This window comes from Nerophis lumbriciformis, linkage group LG24, assembly GCF_033978685.3.
Source record: "Nerophis lumbriciformis linkage group LG24, RoL_Nlum_v2.1, whole genome shotgun sequence".
Lineage (NCBI taxonomy): Eukaryota > Metazoa > Chordata > Actinopteri > Syngnathiformes > Syngnathidae > Nerophis > Nerophis lumbriciformis.
In genome coordinates, this window is record NC_084571.2 from 21,503,666 (window position 1) to 21,526,480 (window position 22,815).

Here is a 22,815-nt window from a genome sequence, read left to right on the forward strand (position 1 = left end):
ACAAGCCTCTTTTGTTTTCCACTTGACTGACACCGGGGGCCCTTCAGCTGAAAGGACGCAGCTTCCCTCGGTGCTATCTCCAACTGGACGCTGACTGTAGAAAGTGACATAACTTTGCACATTTGCACTCAATCAATCACATGAGCAGTGTGAACAGCCCATTGAGTGAGGGTCAGACATTGAAATGTTTATTTTGATTATTGCTCAGGGTACAATATCGATACACTAGCATTAAAAATTGATTTCAACATCAGATGGAAAATATTCTCCTTCAATGAATGTCAACGTTACAAATCAACCGTGTGTTGTGCTATCCTCAATCAATCAATTAAGTATCTCCATTTGCTGTAATAATATTGATACATTACATGTGTTTTATATCAAGTAAATGTTGTAGTTAAAGCCAGGGCCTTTATTCATCCAAACCGCAAAAAGGTATTGAAAGCCAGGAATAAAGGCTGTTAAATCAAATATCAGTCCAATCAAATATATGTATCAAATGTTAATAGGGATGTCATATCATATCAAGGTGATTGTGACCAAACTGATAACGGTTATTATTATTATCACGGTATTGTTGAATATCCTCAAAAAGTACTTACAATGTAAACACACTGAAATATTTGAACATAGTTTTATTTTGAAAAATAAAATAAGATAAAATAGATTGACACACAATATACTTTCATTGGCAGACAAAATATTAAATATTGTTCAGGCTTCTTTAGAGGCATACTGTTTGTATTTAGTGTTTAATTATGTTGCATTTATTCCATTTGGATTGTAAAGGTTTTAGAGTGTTTTCCTGATTGAAGAGCTAGCTTCTGCAGCTAGTGGGTCCATGACCTCTGTTTTGTTTGATCACCCGTTTTACTGTCGTGTTACAGACACCATTTGGAAACAATTAAGGTATGTAAATAACTATTTACAAAATATGTTTTGTGTAAATAACGTATGTCACAAAATATATATCTACGGCTTATAGTCCAACGCTAATATATGGAATAATGTTTGTGAATATTTAGTGGGTGCGGCTTTTATATCGGTGTGCTCTATAGTCTATAGTAAGATACATTGTGCCTATTTCCTTCTCAATATGCTGATACGCTGAGGAAATGGGTTCCAACATTAACATGGCTGTCATCATGGCAATGTGAAATGTATGAAGACAGCCAAATCACTTGATAAAATAATTCCTCATTGGTGTAGCCTATAGGCATACCTTGGTAAAATGTCTCTTTAGTTTTGGGCGTACATTAGGCTGCTAAGCATGCTCCACTTATTTTCACCAGTATAACCATTGCTAACGTTGGTTATAGTTTGTTTTAGTATTTGTTTTCTGATAATACTGACAATAACCATATGATTGCCATTTGTTGTGATATTGTACGCAGGCATGACGTACGTCTTTCTGACACCATTAGCACGTACAGCATGTATAATGTATTTAATGCAAGTGTGACACAATTATCTTGTTAGTGGCACAGGAAACTGCAGTGTTGTAAAATTAGTTCATGCATGTGTGAAAGCTGGCAGGTGCTGATCGCTGCCATCTTTTTACAACGAGGCACACCTAAGGTGGCCGGGAAGTGCAAACTGTATCTGAAAGTATTTTTCTTGTTATCTTCTTAATTAGCAACCTGTATTAGCGTCGATTAGCCTCACCGACCACAGACCTCACTGCACGTCACTGTATTGAAGTGATATTCCTCCTCCTGAACATTATGTGGTCCTTCTGTCTACAAATAGTGTTAACTTTAAGTCTTCTGTAATTTTAGAAATGTCGTTTGTATAGAGACAGAACATTTTTGACCCCAGTAGTGATCCCTGGGGAACGCCGCAAGAAATATTGAGAGCTGTCGACGTGCGTTCGCCTAGATTCAGGTATTGTAGCTTAATCCTTAACTGCATTTTTTTTCTTCGTTTGATTGGTTGAAACAGATTCAGGGGTATAAAGCCGCACACTTTGTTTTGACATATACTCAACAATTGCATTTCCAAGTTTTGTTTTCTTTACAGCACTGGTGTGTTGTGGACAGATATTTTCCTTCTAGTGTGGAGGAAGGACTGTTCCCCTGGCATTCATTACAGTGGTTATTCATCATCTGCTTAAAAGCCCTAACCTCGATCTGACCTCCTGCTAGACTACTGGCCAGTGTCGCACCTCCCCTTTATCTCTAAAATCCTTTTAAAAAATTGTTGCACAGCAGCTAAATGAACACTTCGCATATGTTTGGACATAGCCTTAAACTAAGAAGTGGGTGCAGACTTGTCAGTCATGTGTCAGAGTCTTGCACAAACACTAATTTATCCCAGTGCAGAAACACAACAAGCACTTTGCTCCAACCCCCACACACACACAGAGGTCATGTCAGGACAGGGCACGGAGCTTCCAATCCATCATGGCGTCTTTACTTAGACTCACTGGGGATTGGACAGAGACAGCTAACATGACAGTTCCATCCGACTGTCCTCTGCACCGAGTGGAAGCGACGTCTCTGTCAGAGATGAAACGCATCCTTCTCCACTGGGACCTCCTGGCCTCTTTCTGGATGTGTACATTATTGTTGCACAGAGGTAGCCCCGCATTTAGAACAGACACGATCCCTCTCTGTAAGGTCACGCATCTGTGCTAATCCATTAGAGGATGCATAAATTGTTTTGATCATTTGCATAGCTTTGAGAAGAACCGATAAGACTATCACTGACTATTCTCAATGGTGCTTTGACCGCCCCCCGGTTGTAAGTTGCACATTTACACCTTGATTAGACAAGAATGTTACAAGGACTCCAACAGTTATTGCTTTGCATTAAGGACTTTGTGTGGTAGTATTTGCTTTCCCCACTCCAGCAGAGCAACAGGGGCTTGCGGCCTTCTGGTGTTCACTGCAAACAAACACAGCATGCTGCCAATCTGGCCAAGCAAATATTCTACAGGCTATGAATCGTTGTCTATGGAATTTAACACTGGTACAATGGTGGAGATCCTGATAGTAATTTTTGTGATCAAAACATTAAACGTTGATCGATGTGGTTGCCACAATAGTCGATACCTATGCATTATCCCTTTTTAATACTACGATAACATTTAAAGGAGCCATATGCAACAATTTAATGTCAAGTCATCATTAAATATGTCAAAAGGCATTAATAAATCATGTTATTTTCCAATACCTCTATAACTGAGTTATGCTCATTTCAAAATTAGATTTGCAGCCCCGAAATCTTGTTATTGTTTCATTTCTTTGCCCCGCCCTCCACCGTTTGACCAATTATAAAGTCCGTGAGTGTGTCAAATCCAGGTTGCCAGTTATGCACCGCCATCTTGGTCTGGCTACTGCCACTGGTAAAGTTACTAAACATGTCAAATCTTAGTCAATCTAAAAGTTATCATTCTCAACTTATGCATGACAAAGCCAGGAAAAAAATAAGGATTTGTATTGGGATGCCTTTTGAAAGATGGAGACCATTGAAGGCGCAGAAGATTTTTTCATCTGACGCCAAACTTGCTCATTTCTTCCTTGATAAGTAAGTCAGGCATTTACATTTTCTTATGACTTGTAATAAATGGAAATTGATATTTGGTATGTAACCTATATTGTCCGATACAGTCTATGATCTTGTCTAACAAAGCTAGTATGTTCCTGCAAAGAATGCTTGGTGTGATGGTGCTTAGCTCCTAGTGTAATGCTTATTAGCATGCTAGCCCAGTCAATGACACATCGACATAGAGGTTAAAAGGGGAAATATATGCCCGTTAGCCTGTATGTCGATATGTCATCCAACTGACAAGACAAAATATATTTTAAACATATAAAACTTATGTGGATGTGGGTAGTGTCAGTGCCTATTTCCTTCTCAATATGCTGATACGCTGAGGAAATGGGTTCCAACATTAGCACGGCTGTCATCACATCATGGCAATGTGAAATGTATGGAGACAGCCAAATCACATGATCAAATAATTCCTCATTGGTGTAGCCTATAGGCATACCTTGGTAAAATGTCTCTTCTTTTACCAAAATCACCAAAAATGATTCCCAGGCGTGGCCACCGCTGCTGTCCACTACTCCCCTCATCTCCCAGGGGGTGAACAAGGGGATGGGTCAAATGCAGAGGACACATTTCACCACACCTAGTGTGTGTGTGTGACAATCATTGGTACTTTAACTTTAACTTTAGTTTTGGGCCTATATTAGACTGCTAAGCATGCTCTACTTATTGTCACCAGTATAACCATTGCTAGCGTTGGTTGTAGTTGGTTTTAGTCTTTGTTTTCTGATAGTACTGACAATAACCATATGATTGCCATTTGTTGTGAGATTGTACGCAGGCATGACGTACTTCTTCCTGAAAATAGCCTCATTACTTTGTAAAATGTGTTAGTTAGAGATTTGTTATTGACAAAACGCTTGTCTATTCAGCTATTATGGTCCCAGCACCTCAACCCCTAGTAAGAGGCAGTGGAAGTTTGAAGTTCCTTGGACTAGCCCAGTCCATCCAGCTGGATTCTGCTGCGTATCTGGCAACCTCAGTCAGGGAGAGTGGGAGGGGACTACAGAATATTTTCCGTGATTGCAGTACCATGTCTGGCCACATTATTACATATGACACCTTTAGTGAAAAGTGTTGCAAAGTGTCAAATATTCAAGATTGCTGTGCTTCGACAGCTTTTTGTGCATAATTTAAATTGCAGTATCAGTTCTTCAAAAAAGAACAGCAGCATAAGGAACCCCCATGGCTGCGGCAGTTGTGACCCCAAGATGCAGGAACCAGGAGAACGACGTGCAAGTAAGAGTTTTTATTATACTCAAACATAGGAGGAGAAGTCATGCATCCAGCAAAAGGTCCCTAACATAATCAATCCTCAAGCACTGAAGAACAGGCAAGGCAGGCATAAATAGCAGCCTGTTTGGCAACTGCAACCAGGTGTGCCAATCAGGGACAGTTGAGGGAAACGAGCGCTCAGGGAGACATGCAGGAAATGGAACAAAATTAGGAGCGCCGACAGGAAACAAACACCAAACCAGAAACCACCACCAGAAGTGAAGTGACAGATCGTCACAAGCAGTATTCTATAACCTCCCGGGACATTAACACATACATTACTTTGCTAATAAATATGATAATCCATAGCAGTTGCAGTGGAGCTTTCAAGTATATAAAACAAACAGTAATTTCCTTGTAATCTTTTTTAAAATTTTTGGTGGTGGTGTGATGTCATCATGTCATTTATAATGAAAATAGGCTAACAAAACATTCAAAAACATACTATTAGTATCAACAATTCAGGCTATTTTCATTATGTTATGCCTTTTTTATTTTCCCATTGTTACTGTTTTTTTTGTGTATTTTTTATCTTTAAAAAAAAAATAAAAATTTAATGTGTGTTTAGCAAATGGCCTAAAGCCACACTTTGCCTTCCTGGTGAAACAAATACAACAGTGGTGTTTAAAAGACTGCCTCTTAGCTTTGTTTAATTAGCACTTATAGCGATATAGGGCTGGGCTTGTGGTGGCAGATCCCGCTCTCACTCACACGGCAAATACGTGTATTCGATTCCCAAAATAATTTCATGACACACTAGAGACCTCTCTTTCACTTTTAATATGTACCGCTACTCGGTAAATATAGTGACTACGTGGCTAAAGTGCATCATGGACCATTTCTGCTACCTCTTATTCACTGGCAGACCAGGTGCGTGTGAGCTTGTGCGTTGTGAAGCGGAGTTACACCACAGTTGTGCTGCACAGCTGCACTTTCGCTATCATTTTTTTATGAGGAAAGACGAACTGGAAGCGCCAAATCCGCATTCGTACGGAAAGACACCCATAAATAAGTGAATACATGGGAACAATGGCTGACTAGACAGCGGGTGTTCTTCTTGACCGAGCTCATGCACGGAAAAAGTTTTGTACGGAATTCAATATTAAAGCAGGAGTCAATGTATATTTGGTGTTGGTATCAACTTGGTATTGAAGTATCGGTGCTTTTCAAAACCCTATATCTAACTATCCATCTATAATAACTGTTGATTTCTCCATCTCCTCTGATAGTCTTCTATTTTACGTTGAACACACTGAGTACTGTCACCACCAATCAGAAGTGATGATTGACACATGGGCCTGACTGCTAGAGTGCAGTGGAAAAATATGTGAAGACTGGAAAAATATCCCCTTGTGCACACGTGTCAAACTCAAGGCCCGGGAGCCAGATGTGGCCCGCCACTTCATTTTATTTGGCCCTGGAAATAATAACTTTTCTTACTCAATGTATTCTTTCGTTCTATTTTGGGAGAAAAAAAAAAATGTACTCCATGTAATCACAAACTATGTTAACTTAAATAATGTATAATTATGCAAAAATATATGATCAAACATTCAAACAATTTTATTAAATATAAATAAATAATAATAATAATAATAATGATTTCAGAGCACGTTATCCATCAAATTGTGCAACGTAAAAGTAGCAATAGATTTCATGGTAAATTTGTGAAATTTACTGTGGTTTTTACAGCATTTTTCTATAAATGAAAAAAAAAAAACAGTACTTTTGTTTTACTGTAATCAACTGCAGTGCCGTTTTGGCATTTACAGTAATACACCAAAAAATCTACAGTTGGGGCGGTATAGCTCGGTTGGTTGCAGGTTCGATCCCCACTTCCGCCATCCTAGTCACTGCCGTTGTGTCCATGGGCAAGACACTTCACCCACCTGCTCCCAGTGCCACCCACACTGGTTTAAATGTAACTCTGATATTGGGTTTCACTATGTAAAGCGCTTTGAGTCACTAGAGAAAAAGCGCTATATAAATATAATTCACTTCACTTCACTTCACTTCACAGTTGTAGATTTGCGGTAAAAAACAAACAAAAAAAACTGGCAGCTCAGGTGCCAAAATTTTACTGTAAAATTGCAGTTTTTTGGAAAAAATCAAATGCAAATTTTAAATAGTGAACATAAATATAATAATAATAATAATGGATTAGATTTTATATCGCGCTTTTCTATTGTTAGATACTCAAAGCGCTCACAGAGACGTGGGAACCCATCATTCATTCACACCTGGTGGTGGTAAGCTACATTTGTAGCCACAGCTGCCCTGGGGTAGACTGACGGAAGCGAGGCTGCCAGTTTGCGCCTATGGCCCCTCCGACCACCACCTATCATTCATTCATCATTCATTCACCAGTGTGAGCGGCACCGGGGACAAGGGTGAATTGTCCTGCCCAAGAACACAACGGCAGCGATTTTGGATGTCAAGAGGCGGGGAGCGAACCTGCAACCCTCAGGTTTATGGCACGGCTGCTCTACCAACTACGCCATACCGCCCCAAACATGCTAGACAATTTGTCTTTTAGTAGTAAGTAAACAAACAAAAGCTCCTAATTAGTCTGCTGACGTATGCAGTAACATATTGTGTCATTTATCATTCTATTATTTTGTCAACATTATGAAGGACAAGCTGTAAAAAATGGATTATTAATCTACTTGTTCATTTACTGTTCATATCTGCTTATTTTCTGTTTTAACATGTTCGATCGATCCGACACCAAGTAGTTACAGGATCATACAATCATATAATTTAAGTACTCATATGTCCAGGGACGTATTTCCTGAGTTTATAAACATAATATGAATTGTTTTTAAAATAAAAAATAAAAATGTTGTGATGCTAAAAAAAATTCTGATGTAAACATAGGAGTATCGACTAGATACGCTCCTGTACTTGGTATCATTACAGTGGATGTCAGGTGTAGATCCGCCCATGGCATTTGTTTACATTGTGACGTCGGTGAGCTATTGTATCCTCCAAGGGTGTGTAGTGAAGCATATTTAGCTATTCCTCGTCCTGCAGTGATAATGGTACGTGTAAGAAACGTACTTTATTTGTCGCCATGGAGACCAGAATTAGTGATTTAGAAGTAGCTAAAACACTGCAGACTGCGGCAGGACGTTAGCAGCTAACTATCTAGCCATGTCTTAAAGCACCTCTTCCTGAGGGTGTTTCAGTGTTATAACTTCACCTTTAACTTTAGTTTTTAAGCCAAAATGCGTTCGTTCTCCCTTTTCTGTCTACACACTGTGTCTACTTGTAAGTACTCTGTGTGTGTGCGCTGCCGAACATGCTCCTCTGCTCGTAAAACCAGCAATGTCACGACGTGACGACGCGCCGTCATGCCCTTTAAAAAAAAGTGGGGGAGGAGACCTGTACTTTTTAGAGGCGGTATAGTACCGAATATGATTCTATACTATATACTATATACTAGTACTGGTATACCGTACAACCCTACTATCAACACTATCTGTGTTTGACGTCCAAACACTTGCAGTGTTTTAGTTTTTTTAAACCGTGTTATCCGTCTTGTTTCAAGTCACCGCCATAACAAGAACATATTTTTGTGACTGTATTTCAATACTTTTCATGTACGACAACACTGTGATTGATTTACTTTATTCCAGCTTCAAGGTCCTTCTTGCCGAAGGATTCAAAAAAGCCTTGACGTTTAGCTCCGCAGAGTGATCTCGACAAGGATAAAAAAAAAAAGTACCACTCTCGCGACACAAAATTACACTTTTTGACACTCGGGCGAGGATTAAAGCATGGCGGCAGTGGAAGAACTGGAACGTATTCTAAAAAGGAGTTTGCTTTGAACTCTAAAGCTGTGGAAATGTCATATAATAGGGAAAAAAATACACTACTTTCCAGAGAATGAAAGAGTTTATATGAAGTTCACTTTCCCTTTGCGAGGCTTGTGATCAGAAGAATGTAGCTTTTTGTCATTTTCTTTTTTTTTATACTCTAACAATTTTGAATGCATTATTCAAATATAGTCACTTTTTCACTTCCTGCCGGCCCGCACAAATGTCGGCCTCACTGTCAGGGGACCCAGGGTTAAAATCTCTTTTTGGGTTTGAGTTTGCATGTTCTCGCCCTCTCCGAGTACAACAGCCTCCTCCTGCATCCTAACAATGATTCTTTTTAAAAGGGGAATTGCAAAATCTTTAATTCAGACGAGATAACATTATGGACAGAATTTCTATAGGCACAGTCAGGGCGTTGAGGGGATCCGGTTTGGTGGCTGCAGGATTAGGTCTCTGCTTTTTGCAGATGATGTGGTCCTGATGGCTTCATCTGGCCAGGATCTTCAGCTCTCACCGGATCGGTTCGCAGCCGAGTGTGAAGCGACTGGGATGAGAATCAGCACCTCCAAGTCCAAGTCCATGGTTCTTTCCCGGGATACCATCTCCGGGTTGGGGAGGAGACCCTGCCCCAAGTGGAGGAGTTCAAGTACCTCGAAGTCTTGTTCACGAGTGAAGGAAGAGTGGATCGTGAGATCGACAGGTGGATCGGTGCGGCATCTTCAGTAATGCGGAAGCTGTATCGATCCGTTGTGGTGAAGAAGGAGCTGGGCCGGAAGGAAAAGCTCTCAATTTACCGGTCGATCTACGTTCCCATCCTCACCTATAGTCATGAGCTTTGGGTTATGACCGAAAGGACAAGATCACGGGTACAAGCGGCCGAAATTAGTTTCCTCCGCTGGGTGATAGGGTGAGAAGGTCTGCCATCCGAGAGGAGCTCAAAGTAAAGCCGCTGCTCCTCCACATGGAGAGGAGCCAGATGAGGTGGTTCGGGCATCTGGTCAGGATGCCACCCGAACGCCTCCCTAGGGAGGTGTTTAGGGCACGTCCGACCGGTAGGAGGCCCCGGGGAAGACCCAGGACACGTTCGGAAGACTATGTCTCCCGGCTGACCTGGGAACGCCTCGGGATCCCCCGGGAAGAGCTGGAAGAAGTGGCTGGGGAGAGGGAAGTCTGGGCTTCCCTGCTTAGGCTGCTGCCCCTGCGACCCGAACTTGGATTCACCGAAGAAGATGGATGAATGGATGGAGATCACATTGTTATGGCGTGGTCACATTTTGCTGCGTGGAATGTCCTCACAGGATGCAGACGGAAGTCCGGAGGCAAGGTGCAGGTGAGACAATGATGTATTGTCCATGAAACATGCAAAAATACAAAAATAAACAAAACAAGCGTGCCCATAGCATGGGATGCTAACGGAATAGCTAACAAGAAAAGCTTAGCACATGAACGGGCAAACAAATGGCAAAGCTTAGCTCAGGAATCAAATAAGTAGACGCCGTAACTCTTGCATGGAAGCAAATAAGACAGCCAGACAGTGTGTGGCGAAAAACAGGGATAAATAGCTCTCTGATTAGTGCCCGGGAGCAGGTGAGCATCACGAACACTAATCAAAGGCAAACATTTTCACCCATAACAACTAAAACACAACCCCAGGGGTGCTCAAAACTAAACAAACATGATCCGGGCAACGGATCATGACACACAAATGTTTTTCTATTTTTTACGCACTCTAATTCATAAAAGATGGCAAGTACGAGGTGGCTAACGATGCAGCTAATGGGAGTACCCTATCCCGCCCGTAAAGCCCTCTAAAAAAAACAATACTCCACTCCAATACTCCACCGTGATCGAGAGCTAACTTGCTTTTACTGCTATATTGACATATTTAGCCGGTGAGCTGCTGCATCTCCTCTAAGTTGGTGAAAGTTCAGTTCAGTTCAGTTTCAGTTTATTTGGAACATGCATATGATACAATGTAATGCATCACATATTTCCAGTTGTTTCATTACAGCACGTCCGAAAAGGAGTAGGAAGAAGCTAAGCTTATTTAATCTTACCCCCTTTCATACCATAGCAGTTTTATCCAATTTCCTTGTTCTCCGTAACAAAACAGTGAATGCATAAATAATAAATAAATGATATACCATAGTAAGTAAACAAATATTAAATGTATCGTTACCTAAAAAAAAAAAAAGGTTCAAGGTGTTCATCATAATTGTTCTTCTGTGTACTTTGTACTTGTAGTTTGAACAGTCTCTTAAACTGAATCATATTGGTGCTTTGGTTGATTTCTTTGCTTAATCCATTCCATACGGATATGCTAAAGGTTTTAAGTGTTGTATGGGCATACAAGTGTTTTACATTTGATTTTCCTCTAAAGTTATATTTCTCCTCTTTTGTTGAGAAGAATGGTTTTACATTAAAAGTTTACATTAAAGTTAATTCTAGATTTTAAACCCTGCAGCTCACCTGGATAGTAGAAGGTTGTGGTCATAAAACGAGAAGTAGATTAAAATGATGTCAAGAAAGACACAAAATTAAATTTTTTCTTAACCATCTGTGAGGATTATAATTCATTCTTCACCTAAACTGGAAGATATAAACATCCCATCAATCGGCATAACCAGTGAGAGCGGACATTGAACAGTAAGTGATTGTTTTATTATGTTCGTCATTTGTATTTCTTGTTTAGCGACTGGACATTGTGCTACATGATGCTTAGTGTTTCACTAAAGCTCCTTCTAAAACTTGAAGATCATCCTCCGTATATTCAGGCTCAAAATATATGTTTCTGGATCATTATTTGCTCCAAAGTAATCTGTTTGTTTGATGTTGTCATTACTGCCACAAGTGGTGGAGAAGTGCATTGCAACTGAGCTGAGAAACTTTGCTCTAGCTCACCAACGACCCTGATGAGGACCAGCAGGATAACAAACTAGCTGTTTGACTTCCAGCTGGATTTAGCATCTAACTAATAACGGGACTCCAGCCACCGTGAGAAGTGTGCTTGGATTCACGACGTGTGTTATTTGCAGATGCGAGGGGTGCTGGAGTATCTCAGTGGGACATGATTCCTCTCCAATAAGACTTTGCAACATTGATGAAGCAGATTCTCTGACTCTTAAATGAAGACACGCACAGGAGATCAAAGAGGTGATTTAGGGCATGCAGGGTTGAGATTTCCGTCTCTTCGCAACAACGATGTAGATGGCCAAATTGGAGTGTGTGTGTGTGTGTGTGTGTGTGTGTGTGTGTGTGTGTGTGTGTGTGTGTGTGTGTGTGTGTGTGTGTGTGTGTGTGTGTGTGTGTGTGTGTGTGTGTGTGTGTGTGTGTGTGTGTGTGTGTTTGGGGCAGATGGGGTCTGGTTGAACACATGTGGCTGCAGCAGATGGGCTCATAAATAACTAAGAGAAGGACCAGGCGACTGGATTAGTGTGTCGAGGACTTTATTTTGTTTTTTTCCAAGATGGCTTCCGCAGTATTGGCTGCTGGTTGCAGGAGCTCTGCGCACTTGTGTACCCTCCTTTTGTGTTCTTGTGTTCCCCTGTTTTCCACCTACTCAGTGGCCTAGTGGCTAGAGTGTCCGCCCTAAGTTGGGTGGGTTGTGAGTTCAAACCCCGGAGTCATACCAAAGACTATAAAAATGAGACCCATTACCTCCCTGCTTGGCACTCAGCATCGAGGGTTGGAATTGGGGGTTAAATCACCAAAAATGATTCCCTGGCGCGTCCACCGCTACTGCTCACTGCTCCCCTCACCTCCCAGGGGGTGAACAAGGGGATGGGTCAAATGCAGAGGACAAATTTCACCACACCTAGTGTGTGTGTGACAATCATTGGTACTTTAACTTTAACTTTATTATTATTTGGTGGACTTTTTTCGTGTATGCACTGCAACCACATAATTACCCCCAAAAGTATGTCCTATCCTCTCCTAAACACGCTCGCCTGCGTATGTGCAAACTCATAGGTGAAGATGAACATCAATAATAAAGAATGCTCAGTAAACAGTTGAGGATAACCGTGGCAGGCATATAGGTTATCTTGTCACACAGCTCAAATGGATGCGTTCAAGAAAAGGCAGGGGGATGGCGGCGTCCCGACAGCGGGAGAATGAGCTCGCAATCAGAGGGCTGTCTGATCGAATCCTCTCTTGACGGGGGAAAAATTGAATGGGAGAAGTGGAGGGTGAATAGTTCTCCCCCTTCGGCAAACACCATCACATTATCATGGAGTCCTGAGTGACCTCCCAAGTTATACAATGTTTCACTTTCTACCTCCAGCTCAACTTAAAAACTTTCTGCTTCTGCTTTAATTAGTTAGCAGTGACAACATAACAGTGTCTGCAACAAACATTTCTAGATTGGATACGATGTGAGGGCCTATTTTGAATTTGCAACATGGCGTGGTGTGAATCAACTCAGGACTCAACCCTGATTCTTGGGTTGACGATTCAATCCAGAATCGACTCATCAATCTTTTGGAGTCGTTCTGATAATGCACACTCCCTGGGCTTGTGGAGGCGGATCAGCGCTCTCACTCGCACGGCGAATACTTTCGTGACCGCTCGTATTTGATTACCAAATAAATAGTACCAAAGCACTGATGTATACAAGTAATTCAATAATACGAATACCGGTACTAAATAATATTAAATAAAACACAGGTGAGAAGCACTGATGTATACAAGTCTTTAAAGAATACAAATAATAATTTACCATTTAAAAGTGTTGTTTAGTAAATGTTAACTTGAAAACAATATATATATTATTTACTACACCAATTATACCAAGTTTACTGCATACTGTTTGTTTTGGCAAACTCTACATAAGGCCAAAGCCTTCACCCAAACAGAAGAGCCTCATGTCCAAATGTCAGTTTGGCTCCCATTTCCCCCCAGAGGACAGAACTGGAATTACAGGCAACATTTCCCAACAGCTGAATACCATCAGCAATCAGGAGGGCTCTCACCTGAAGCAGTCAAATCCACTCATTTTAAGTCTGCAGCTCCAGCTCAGACTTCAGGCCAACAAACACTGCTCGAGGAGAATTTGCCAAATGCAGGAGTGCCTAACTGTTTACAGAGACCAGGGTGGCTGACGGTGAGATGACTTATATTATTTTGAGGTTTTGATTTGATGTGTAGAATTTATTTTAATTGCCAAGTGGTTGTTAAATGTTTAAATGCCAAATCCAAGCTGTTAAGGGTCACTATATGTACTTTTGGAAACACTTTTACTTTAAAAAATGGTTTATTGTAATTTGTTTATACTGGTCCCTAATTGCTTTTGTATTTGTCCACCTTTTCCAAAGGTTTTTCACCTTACAACTATTAAATGAAAAAACGAGACAATCAAGTCCAAAATAAAAGGATAAACAGAGATTTAAAACAAAAAGTGAAGTCCCAGTGTAACCCCTGGTCAAAAAGTCAAAACCCCTTTCAAGTTAGGGGAGAAATCAAACAAACAAAACATAACTTGACAATGTTTGTGATGAAAGGCAAAAAAACTGAATAACTTTGAGAGGAAGAATAGTTGTTCTCTTTAACCCCACAAATAGTACCAAAAACATAAGCAAAACTATAGCCCTAAAACCAAGATACGGAGCATAGCGTGGGTTACCTGTACTACTAGGGACGGCGTGGCGCGGTTGGGAGAGTGGCCGTGCTAGCAACCTGAGGGTTCCTGGTTCCATCCCCAGCTTCTACCAACCTAGTCACGTCCGTTGTGTCCTTGAGCGAGACACTTCACCCTTGCTCCTGATGTGTCGTGGTTAGGGCCTTGCGTGGCAGCTCCCGCCATTAGTGTGTGAATGTGTGAGTGAATGGGTGAATGTGGAAATAGTGTCAAAGCGCTTTGAGTGCCTTGGAGGTAGAAAAGCGCTATACAAGTATAACCCATACTGTTGCACCTCTAGTAAACACACTTATTTAAATAAACAATATGGCAGTTGTCAGCTCCATCAAACATGGTGAACATGTTTGTTACAAGTCACTGCAGTAGGGATGCAACGATACTCGTTATAATCCTGCATGGGACAATTCGCTTTAAGAAAAAAAAAAAATTGTAATATCAATGGAGATCGTGTTATGATCCGCTGCCCAGATCATATTCTGTTTGGGTTTTCGGGTCACGTGTGTTTTCTGTTAGTCTTGGACTGCTTTTGTTCCTGTTTGTGCACCTCTGAGTTGGTTACCATAGCTACTTATTACTTTCACCTGCCGCTTGTGTTCTGGACGCGCACCTGTTTGTAATCACTGACATTATTTAAGCCTGCCTTTTCCAGTCAGTCGGTCTGGCTTCTTTATTTGCGTCACGCGACTGCTACGTAAGTTTTTGCTTGTCTCCTAGCCCCTGCTAGTGATCATAGTTTGTGCTAAGTTGTAGGCTTAGCTTCCGGTGCGCTCGGCACCTTATCCAGTTGGTTTGTTTTCTGTTTTGAACCTGTTTTGTGTTGTTTTATAATTAAATCAAGTTGTTACCTGCAAGTCCTGTCCGGATTTGTCCTTTTGCATCCTGGGAGAACAAATCCTGCATCATCATGCGCCCCGATCGTAACAGAAAGAAGACAGCCCGACTGACTGGAAAAGGCAGGCTTAAATAATGTCAGTGATTACAAACAGGTGCGCGTCCGGAACACAAGCGGCAGGTGAAAGTAATAAGTAGCTATGGTAACCAACTCAGAGGTGCACAAACAGGAACAAAAGCAGTCCAAGACTAACAGAAAACACACGTGACCCTAAAATCCAAACAGAATATGATCCGGGCAGCGGATCATAACAGATCGGATGATATGAAAAAATTAATCATGATAATTTTTTTGGTAATCATAATATATATCTTTTTAATACACGTGTGGAATCTTTTGACAAATTCAGAAATTTTCTCTGCTCGAGGTTTTCAAAACCTAACTAACTGTATGACTGGAGCGCATGCTTCAAGGGTAGGGATGATGTTCGTTAAGAAATTATCGAGTTCGAGCCCATTATCAAATCCTCTTATCGAACCGATTCCTTATCAAATCTCTTATGGAATCCAGATAGGTTGTTGTGTGTGCACCTTGTGTGTGCACTGAGTGCCAAAAGCCATAGATGCTATGTGACTGGGCCGGCACGCTGTTTATATGGAGGAAAAGCGGACGTGACTGAGGACAGCATGCGGCCGTTATAGGGTGAAGGTTTCAGGTGAGAGAGGACGCTAAAGGCACGCCCCCAGTGAGCATATAGTGCTGCTATGTGCATTATAAATAAAAAAATTGCCGACAAACACATCACCAACATGGACGAGGTGCCGCTCACTTTCGACATCCCGGTGAAGCACTATGGAGAAGAAGGGGACCAGCACGGTAGCGAATCGATACGCACAACGGGGCAAGAGAAGTCGGCTTTTACTGTTGTGCTAGCTTGCTATGCTAATGGACAACGAGACTGACTTTGAAAATGAGGAGAGGGAATCTGGCGTGTTTGATGGAGAACTTGCCCAGCTGTTCATTTCGGACACAGACGATGAGGACTTTGATAGATTTGTGGATGAGGATTGATCAAAAAATAATGTGAGTACATTGATAAATACTTCAATAACGTATAACCGAACTCAGCTTTGCTCCTGCTGCCTTTTTAAAACAGCGTCCATGCATGCTAGCGTATGTTTTAAGCTAGTGTATGTTTAACCATGCCTGCGCCCAAAAATACGCTGCGCCTTATTTATGCCTTAAATACAGAAATAGCACCCGTAACTGACGCCTTTTCATACGGTGCACCCTATGGTCGCGAAAATACGGTACAGTGGCTTCGATAACAGGAACCGGTTCTCAAAAAGGGATTCGAATCCATGGAATCAGTTCTTTTCTTATCGAACAATCGGGAGAACCAGTTTCAAACATCATCCCTATTCCAGGGTGAACTTTTTTTTTTTTTGTATAATAAATGATGTGTCACGCTGCTATAAACACTGTAAATACACCACAATCACATAATAACCATTATATTTCAATTACCATATTTTCCGGACCATAGGGCGCACTGGATTAAAAGGCACACTGCCGATGAGCGGGTCTATTCAGGTTTATATTCATAAAAAAGGCGATTATAATTTTCGCAAAAAAGGCGATTATAAGGCGCATTAAAGGAGTTATGTTATTATGACTTTTTTCTACTTTTAAAATACTTCCTTGTGGTCTACATCAGTGGTCCCCAACCACCGGGCCGCGGCCCGGTACCGGTCCGTGGATCATTTGGTACCGGGCCGCACAAGAAATAAAAAAAAAATATATTTTTTATTTATTTATTTATTTATTTTTTAATTAAATCAACATAAGATGTGACGGCGTAGCGAAGTTGGTAGAGTGGCCGTGCCAGCAATCGGAGGGTTGCTGGTTACTGGGGTTCAATCCCCACCTTCTACCATCCTAGTCACGTCCGTTGTGTCCTTGGGCAAGACACTTCACCCCTTGCTCCTGATGGCTGCTATTTAGCGCCTTGCATGGCAGCTCCGCCATCAGTGTGTGAATGTGTGTGTGAATGTGGAAATACTGTCAAAGCGCTTTGAGTACCTTGAAGGTAGAAAAGCGCTATACAAGTATAACCCATTTATCATTTATTTATTTATAAAAAAAACACAAGATACACTTACAATTAGTGCACCAACCCAAAAAACCTCTCTCCCCCATTTATACTCATTCACACTCATTCGCACAAAAGGGTTGTTTCTTTCTGTTATTAATATTTCTGGTTCCTACATTATATATCAATATAGATCAATACAGTCTGCAGGGATACAGTCCGTAAGCACACATGATTGTATTTTTTTATGACAAAAAATAAAAAATAAAAAAATAAAACCATACCCCCCCCCCCCCCCCCCCCCCCCCCTCAAGCGTTGACCGGTCTGCAGTTTCAAAAAGGTTGGGGACCTCTGGTCTACATAACATGTAATGGTGGTTATTTGGTCAAAATGTTGCATAGATGATGTTTTACATATCATCTTCAAGTCGCTTTCTGACAGTCGCTTCAGGATGCGCCGTTTTTTGGGCGGTCTTATTTACGTGGCTCACCTTCGACATCGTCTTCTCCCCATCATCTTTGTTGTAGCGGTGTAGCGTGCACGGACGGGAGTGGAAGAAGTGTCAAAAGATGACGCTAACTGTTTTAATGACATTCAGACTTTACTCCCATCAATAACGGAGCAGCATCTCCTCATCCCTGGCTCACTAGTGCAAAAACGACGCCGGAAATGTGTCCCATGACAAAACGTCCGACCGGAACTGTCACGGCGCGGGCTCGAACCCGCTTTTCCCCGGCAGCTGGGTCTTCCAGCACCTCCGCTGGCAGCACGCCGAGACACGCCCACAGCCTTGCCGGCATGTGGGCGTGTCTCGGCGGAAAAGGCTGCAATCGGTGTCGAAACATTTCCGGATGGCACGTTGGCGTGTCACAGCTGAAGGCACAGAGATGCACTCTTTACTCGCGCTCGAGGCCGCTGAGACGACGGGAGCTCAGGGAGGTGGATATTACACCATCTTTTTTTTTTTTTTTTGGCAGGTTCGTTGCAACAAACGCACACTTTTGGCAGCGTGGCCTCTCTCGGAAAGACTCTTGTCTCCGTCCGAGGTTGAAGCAATGATTGAGATACGACCGGTGCTCAGTGCAGCGTCACCTGCCGCGTAAAAGGATCCCACAAATGATTTCCCCAAGGAACTCTTGCGCGAGGCAAAGGATTATTGATCGCCTTTCACCGATGTGATTGACTTTTCAAGAGGATTATGGCCCTCATCAATACATCCGTAGAATGTGAAGTTGTTTCATGACTCTTTCTCATCGATCTTAGGACTGTAACGATAAACCCTATTTATGATAAACGCTGGTAAAAGTCGTTCTCGTAAAACAGTGATTGATGAACGCACTTTGATAATCTCCTGCGCTGGTGATACTGGAAGCTAGCATGCTAATGGGTCCGTGCTTTTTTTTTTTTTTTTGATGTGCCAGAAAGAGTGGCAGCACATCACAGTAACTCCTTTGACTTCCTTCATTTTACTTTATTTTTAGTATTATTCTCAACTATTCTTGCTTTTTTTTAATCACTTATCTTTTCAATAATTGTTATATATTGTATATGTTATATAAACATATAATATAATATAATAATATAATATTTCAATATATATTTTATACTGTATATATAATATGTAAATATTACATATATGTTATATTTTATATTGCTACTGTGGTACATTTTTAGTCTACTTTATACCTGCATTATCCTTTCCATCCTTACCCTTTACATCCTACTGTGTGGAACAATTTCCTTTGTGGATCAATAAAGTTTGTCTAAGTCTAAGTGTACGTCGTTGGAATAAAAAAATAATAATTACGTATATGTAAAATTCCCCCGTTTTTTTGGTTTGATCATAAAAGAAAAAAAAAGACTGTTATCGATGATCTATTACCCAAATGTGTAATGTGTTTGAAAATCGAAAATGGGAGCTAAAATAACGAGTATAAAACTATTTTCTGGATTGCACATGCGCAGAGTCTCTTTTTAAGCCGGAACAGCAAAAGAAGAAAACCAAGAAGGCACTACTACGCCCCCTTGTGGTCTGTGCCATTTACTCCCCCCTGGTACATAACAGAAACATGCAATCAAGCACTCAGACAGACTTCCTCTGGGTAAAGTGACACTTTTTCATGCAAACAAATCTACAAGAATACGGTCAAAAGTACAGTAAGGCTTCACTTTTCAAAAAGCGCTAGCTCGATGGTAGAAATGAAATTACATAGCATAAGCGATTTTACACAGTGATTTCAACACCCCCAAGTTTGGTAATCAAAACTACAACTAATATTCACATTACAAGAAAACAGCTGGTGTGTGATAAGTACAATGTTTACCGTATAAACACTTTGTACGGCTCAACAAAAGAAAACCAAATAGCAAAGACTACTTCCTGGCTAAACCAACACACCGTAGTCCACATATGTCAAGGCCAGCAACATTGTTTTATGTAATAATATTATGAGGCGATTATACATCATTATTCATAAATATTTACTGTTTCAAGCACCCCTCTGATGGCAGCCATAGTAGTGATGCCGTGGTCTATACACTACTGCTATCTAACGTCCCGGAATTGCAATTGCATTCAAAGTCAGCACTATATATATATATATATATATATATATATATATATATATATATATATATATATATATATATATATATATATATATATATATATATATATATATATATACAGGTATAAGCCAGTAAATTAAAATATTTTGAAAAACTTGATTTATTTCAGTAATTGCATTCAAAAGGTGTAACTTGTACATTATATTTATTCATTGCACACAGACTGATGCATTCAAATGTTTATTTCATTTAATTTTGATGATTTGAAGTGGCAACAAATGAAAATCCAAAATTCCGTGTGTCACAAAATTAGAATATTACTTAAGGCTAATACAAAAAAGGGATTTTTAGAAATGTTGGCCAACTGAAAAGTATGAAAATGAAAAATATGAGCATGTACAATACTCAATACTTGGTTGGAGCTCCTTTTGCCTCAATTACTGAGGCAAACTTGCTGGTAGACGGCTGCGTTGACCCTGGATCTCAGGAAACAGAGTGGACCGACACCAGCAGATGACATGGCACCCCAAACCATCACTGATGGTGGAAACTTTACACTAGACTTCAGGCAACGTGGATCCTGTGCCAGGCGCTCTCGCATGAATCCTGGCACTGTAGATGCCATTTTATTCCTGCATAGTGCTAACAAAAAAAAAAGTAAGTAGACATACGGTTGGATATGTTAAACGAATTAGTCTACGTTACCTTTAGGCTATACCAAATAAGCCCATGTCTAACCTATATTGAGTTCGGTCAGCTAAATAATTTTGATGGTTACGTGTTGTTTGGGCGCACTACAATGCAAAGGAATTAAGGCAATTGCGTTGTTTATTGTGTTTTTTTTCTATTCGAGATATACTACTATGTGTGAATAATTATTTGGCCTCGCTTTCAAGTGAAGCGCATCTCCGATTGGCTACAATGTAAGGCTATTTAGCCTGCTTTGTTTGTCGCGACCGTCTATTTTCATTATAATTCAAGTTTGATGATAAAGTGCAGTCTGATGGGTTTGATTTCCCCCCTTCAGCTATTTGCCTTGGCCAATAAGTTGCAGGTAATTTATTATTATTATTTATTTAATTTATTTTTGTTTAAATAGGGGTGACATACATATGTTATTGTATAATTTAAAATTGTGCGCGTGATTGACAGCCTAAGGCTTATGGGGCACATTTTTTATTTTATTTTTTTATTTCAACTTAAAAACGTATGAGCCTATGCCTACAACATATGTGTTTATCTTTATTTTCCTGCCTGTCGTTGACAGTGGAGATTGTCTGATATTTTGTCATGGCTGCAATAAAGGTTCATCTTTGTCGCAAAATTGTTCACTGCTTCACTGTGCACCCCACCCTCGTCCCTATTTGAGCATTATAACGTTAACAAGTTAATATTCATTGAAATACATTCAGAATATTTTTTTTACCTAACGAAAATATAGGCCTAGTCTTTCTAAAACATTTTTTTAACTTCTTAAAAGCCTCGTTCTGCTTGCTGCAACTGCGCACACAAAGTGTGAGGAACGCACTCCTGATCTGAGGGCATTGGCAACAATAGTCAAGACTTTCTTAATGGAAATGACAATAATATTATAATAATGATAAATAATATTATCACGCATTAATATCTCTTAGCCACTAATGCGTGGCCAAGAGATATTAATGCGTGGCACGCATTGAATGTCTCTGCTCCATTGGATCAGTCTCCTTTCTTTAACAGGCAAAAGCTTTATAACCTCACTAATGCCTTGCATCGTCTATATTAGATATATAACAACTGGCGGATGGCGGGCGGGTGTGGTTTTGATAAAATGTTGGTTCGGGTGGATGGCGGATGGTTGACGACTTTTGTGATGCGGTTGCGGATGAAATAATTGCCTATCCGCGCATCTCTAATATGTATGTACATACTGTATATATACATTTATTTCAACAATTAACATTTAACAAAAGTAGCAAAAACCAGCATCGTTGAGTACCTGTATCTTTTATCAGGTACCGGGAATTGGTATCATATTAATTCGAATGTGAAAGGCACTCATCCCTAAAAACAAGAGACATTAACGTATTTCCCCGTTATGTAGCAACATACAACAATCTCAACTTGTACAAACACATTACTGCCTGTTCCACTAAGTTATCTTATTCTGTACATTTACCCAGCTAAGTCTTTACTCGGAAGAATATGACACAAATGTTTCTACAACAGGAATTGAACCCGAACGTCACATAAACCGGACACACAACACTCAGTTTGTCTATATCGCTAAAAAAAACATTTTACAAATGAGGGAAGGTAATCCATCCATTTTCTACTGCTTGTCCCTTTCGGGGTCGCGGGGGGTGCTGGAGCCTATCTCAGCTGCATTCGGGAGGAAGACGGGGTACACCATGGACAAGTCGACACCTCATCACAGGGCTGGTAAAGGAGGTAATCAATTATAAAATAAGTTGGGTATTAATCTGCATTATTACATTTGTTGTGATTAATTGCATGCGTTAACGTGTGTAAGTTGCCAGCCCTATGATAAATACATGATTAATGATCTGGTACTCACTTTTCTTTATCGTTGCTCGACCTTGCTGTTTTGCTACAAAAAGATAACCTTCTTCAATTTTAAGACCTTTCATTTGGTGACCTTTTGTTTCTCAGCGTCCATATTTTACTACCTGAGACTTTTATTTCAATGCCCTTAAAAGTTTTACCTGCTTAGTGGAGTGAAATATGTTGATTCTGCTTATTAATTACTATCATCAATAACCACACTTTTTTAAATAGTTTGCCAGATTGCACACCCTAAAACTTTTTTTCCACTGAGGGTCGCACACTGGGGGCCATTTTGATATTTTTCTTTTTCAAAAACCAATACAATACAGATATATATATTATTTACGTTTAGGGCACCCCTCAAGTTTGGTCTCGGGGACCCAAAAGGTTATCAGTCATAATAGTGTTAAAATAAGTCATAAAATCATTTTTTTTTATTCGGCGCTTTTTGTTTATGTTTATTTTAACCCTTTTTTTCAGGACAGCGCTGTT

The 22,815-nt window shown here is 40.5% G+C and overlaps 1 protein-coding gene across 3 annotated transcripts in view; it reads right to left on the bottom strand.

The window, feature by feature from the left end:
• rtn4r (reticulon 4 receptor) overlaps positions 1 to 22,815 on the bottom strand; it is a 181,960-nt gene that overhangs the window by 19,583 nt on the left and 139,562 nt on the right. Inside the window, exon 1 of one of the 3 annotated variants that reach the window (XM_061981800.1) lies at positions 15,129 to 15,205. The exons of the other annotated variants lie outside the window; for them this stretch is intronic. Within the exon in view, the coding sequence (XP_061837784.1) occupies positions 15,129 to 15,189 (61 nt within the window). The 5' untranslated portion in view covers positions 15,190 to 15,205. Of the gene's footprint in view, positions 1 to 15,128; positions 15,206 to 22,815 lie in introns of those variants that run through there. 3 annotated transcript variants of the gene reach the window in all.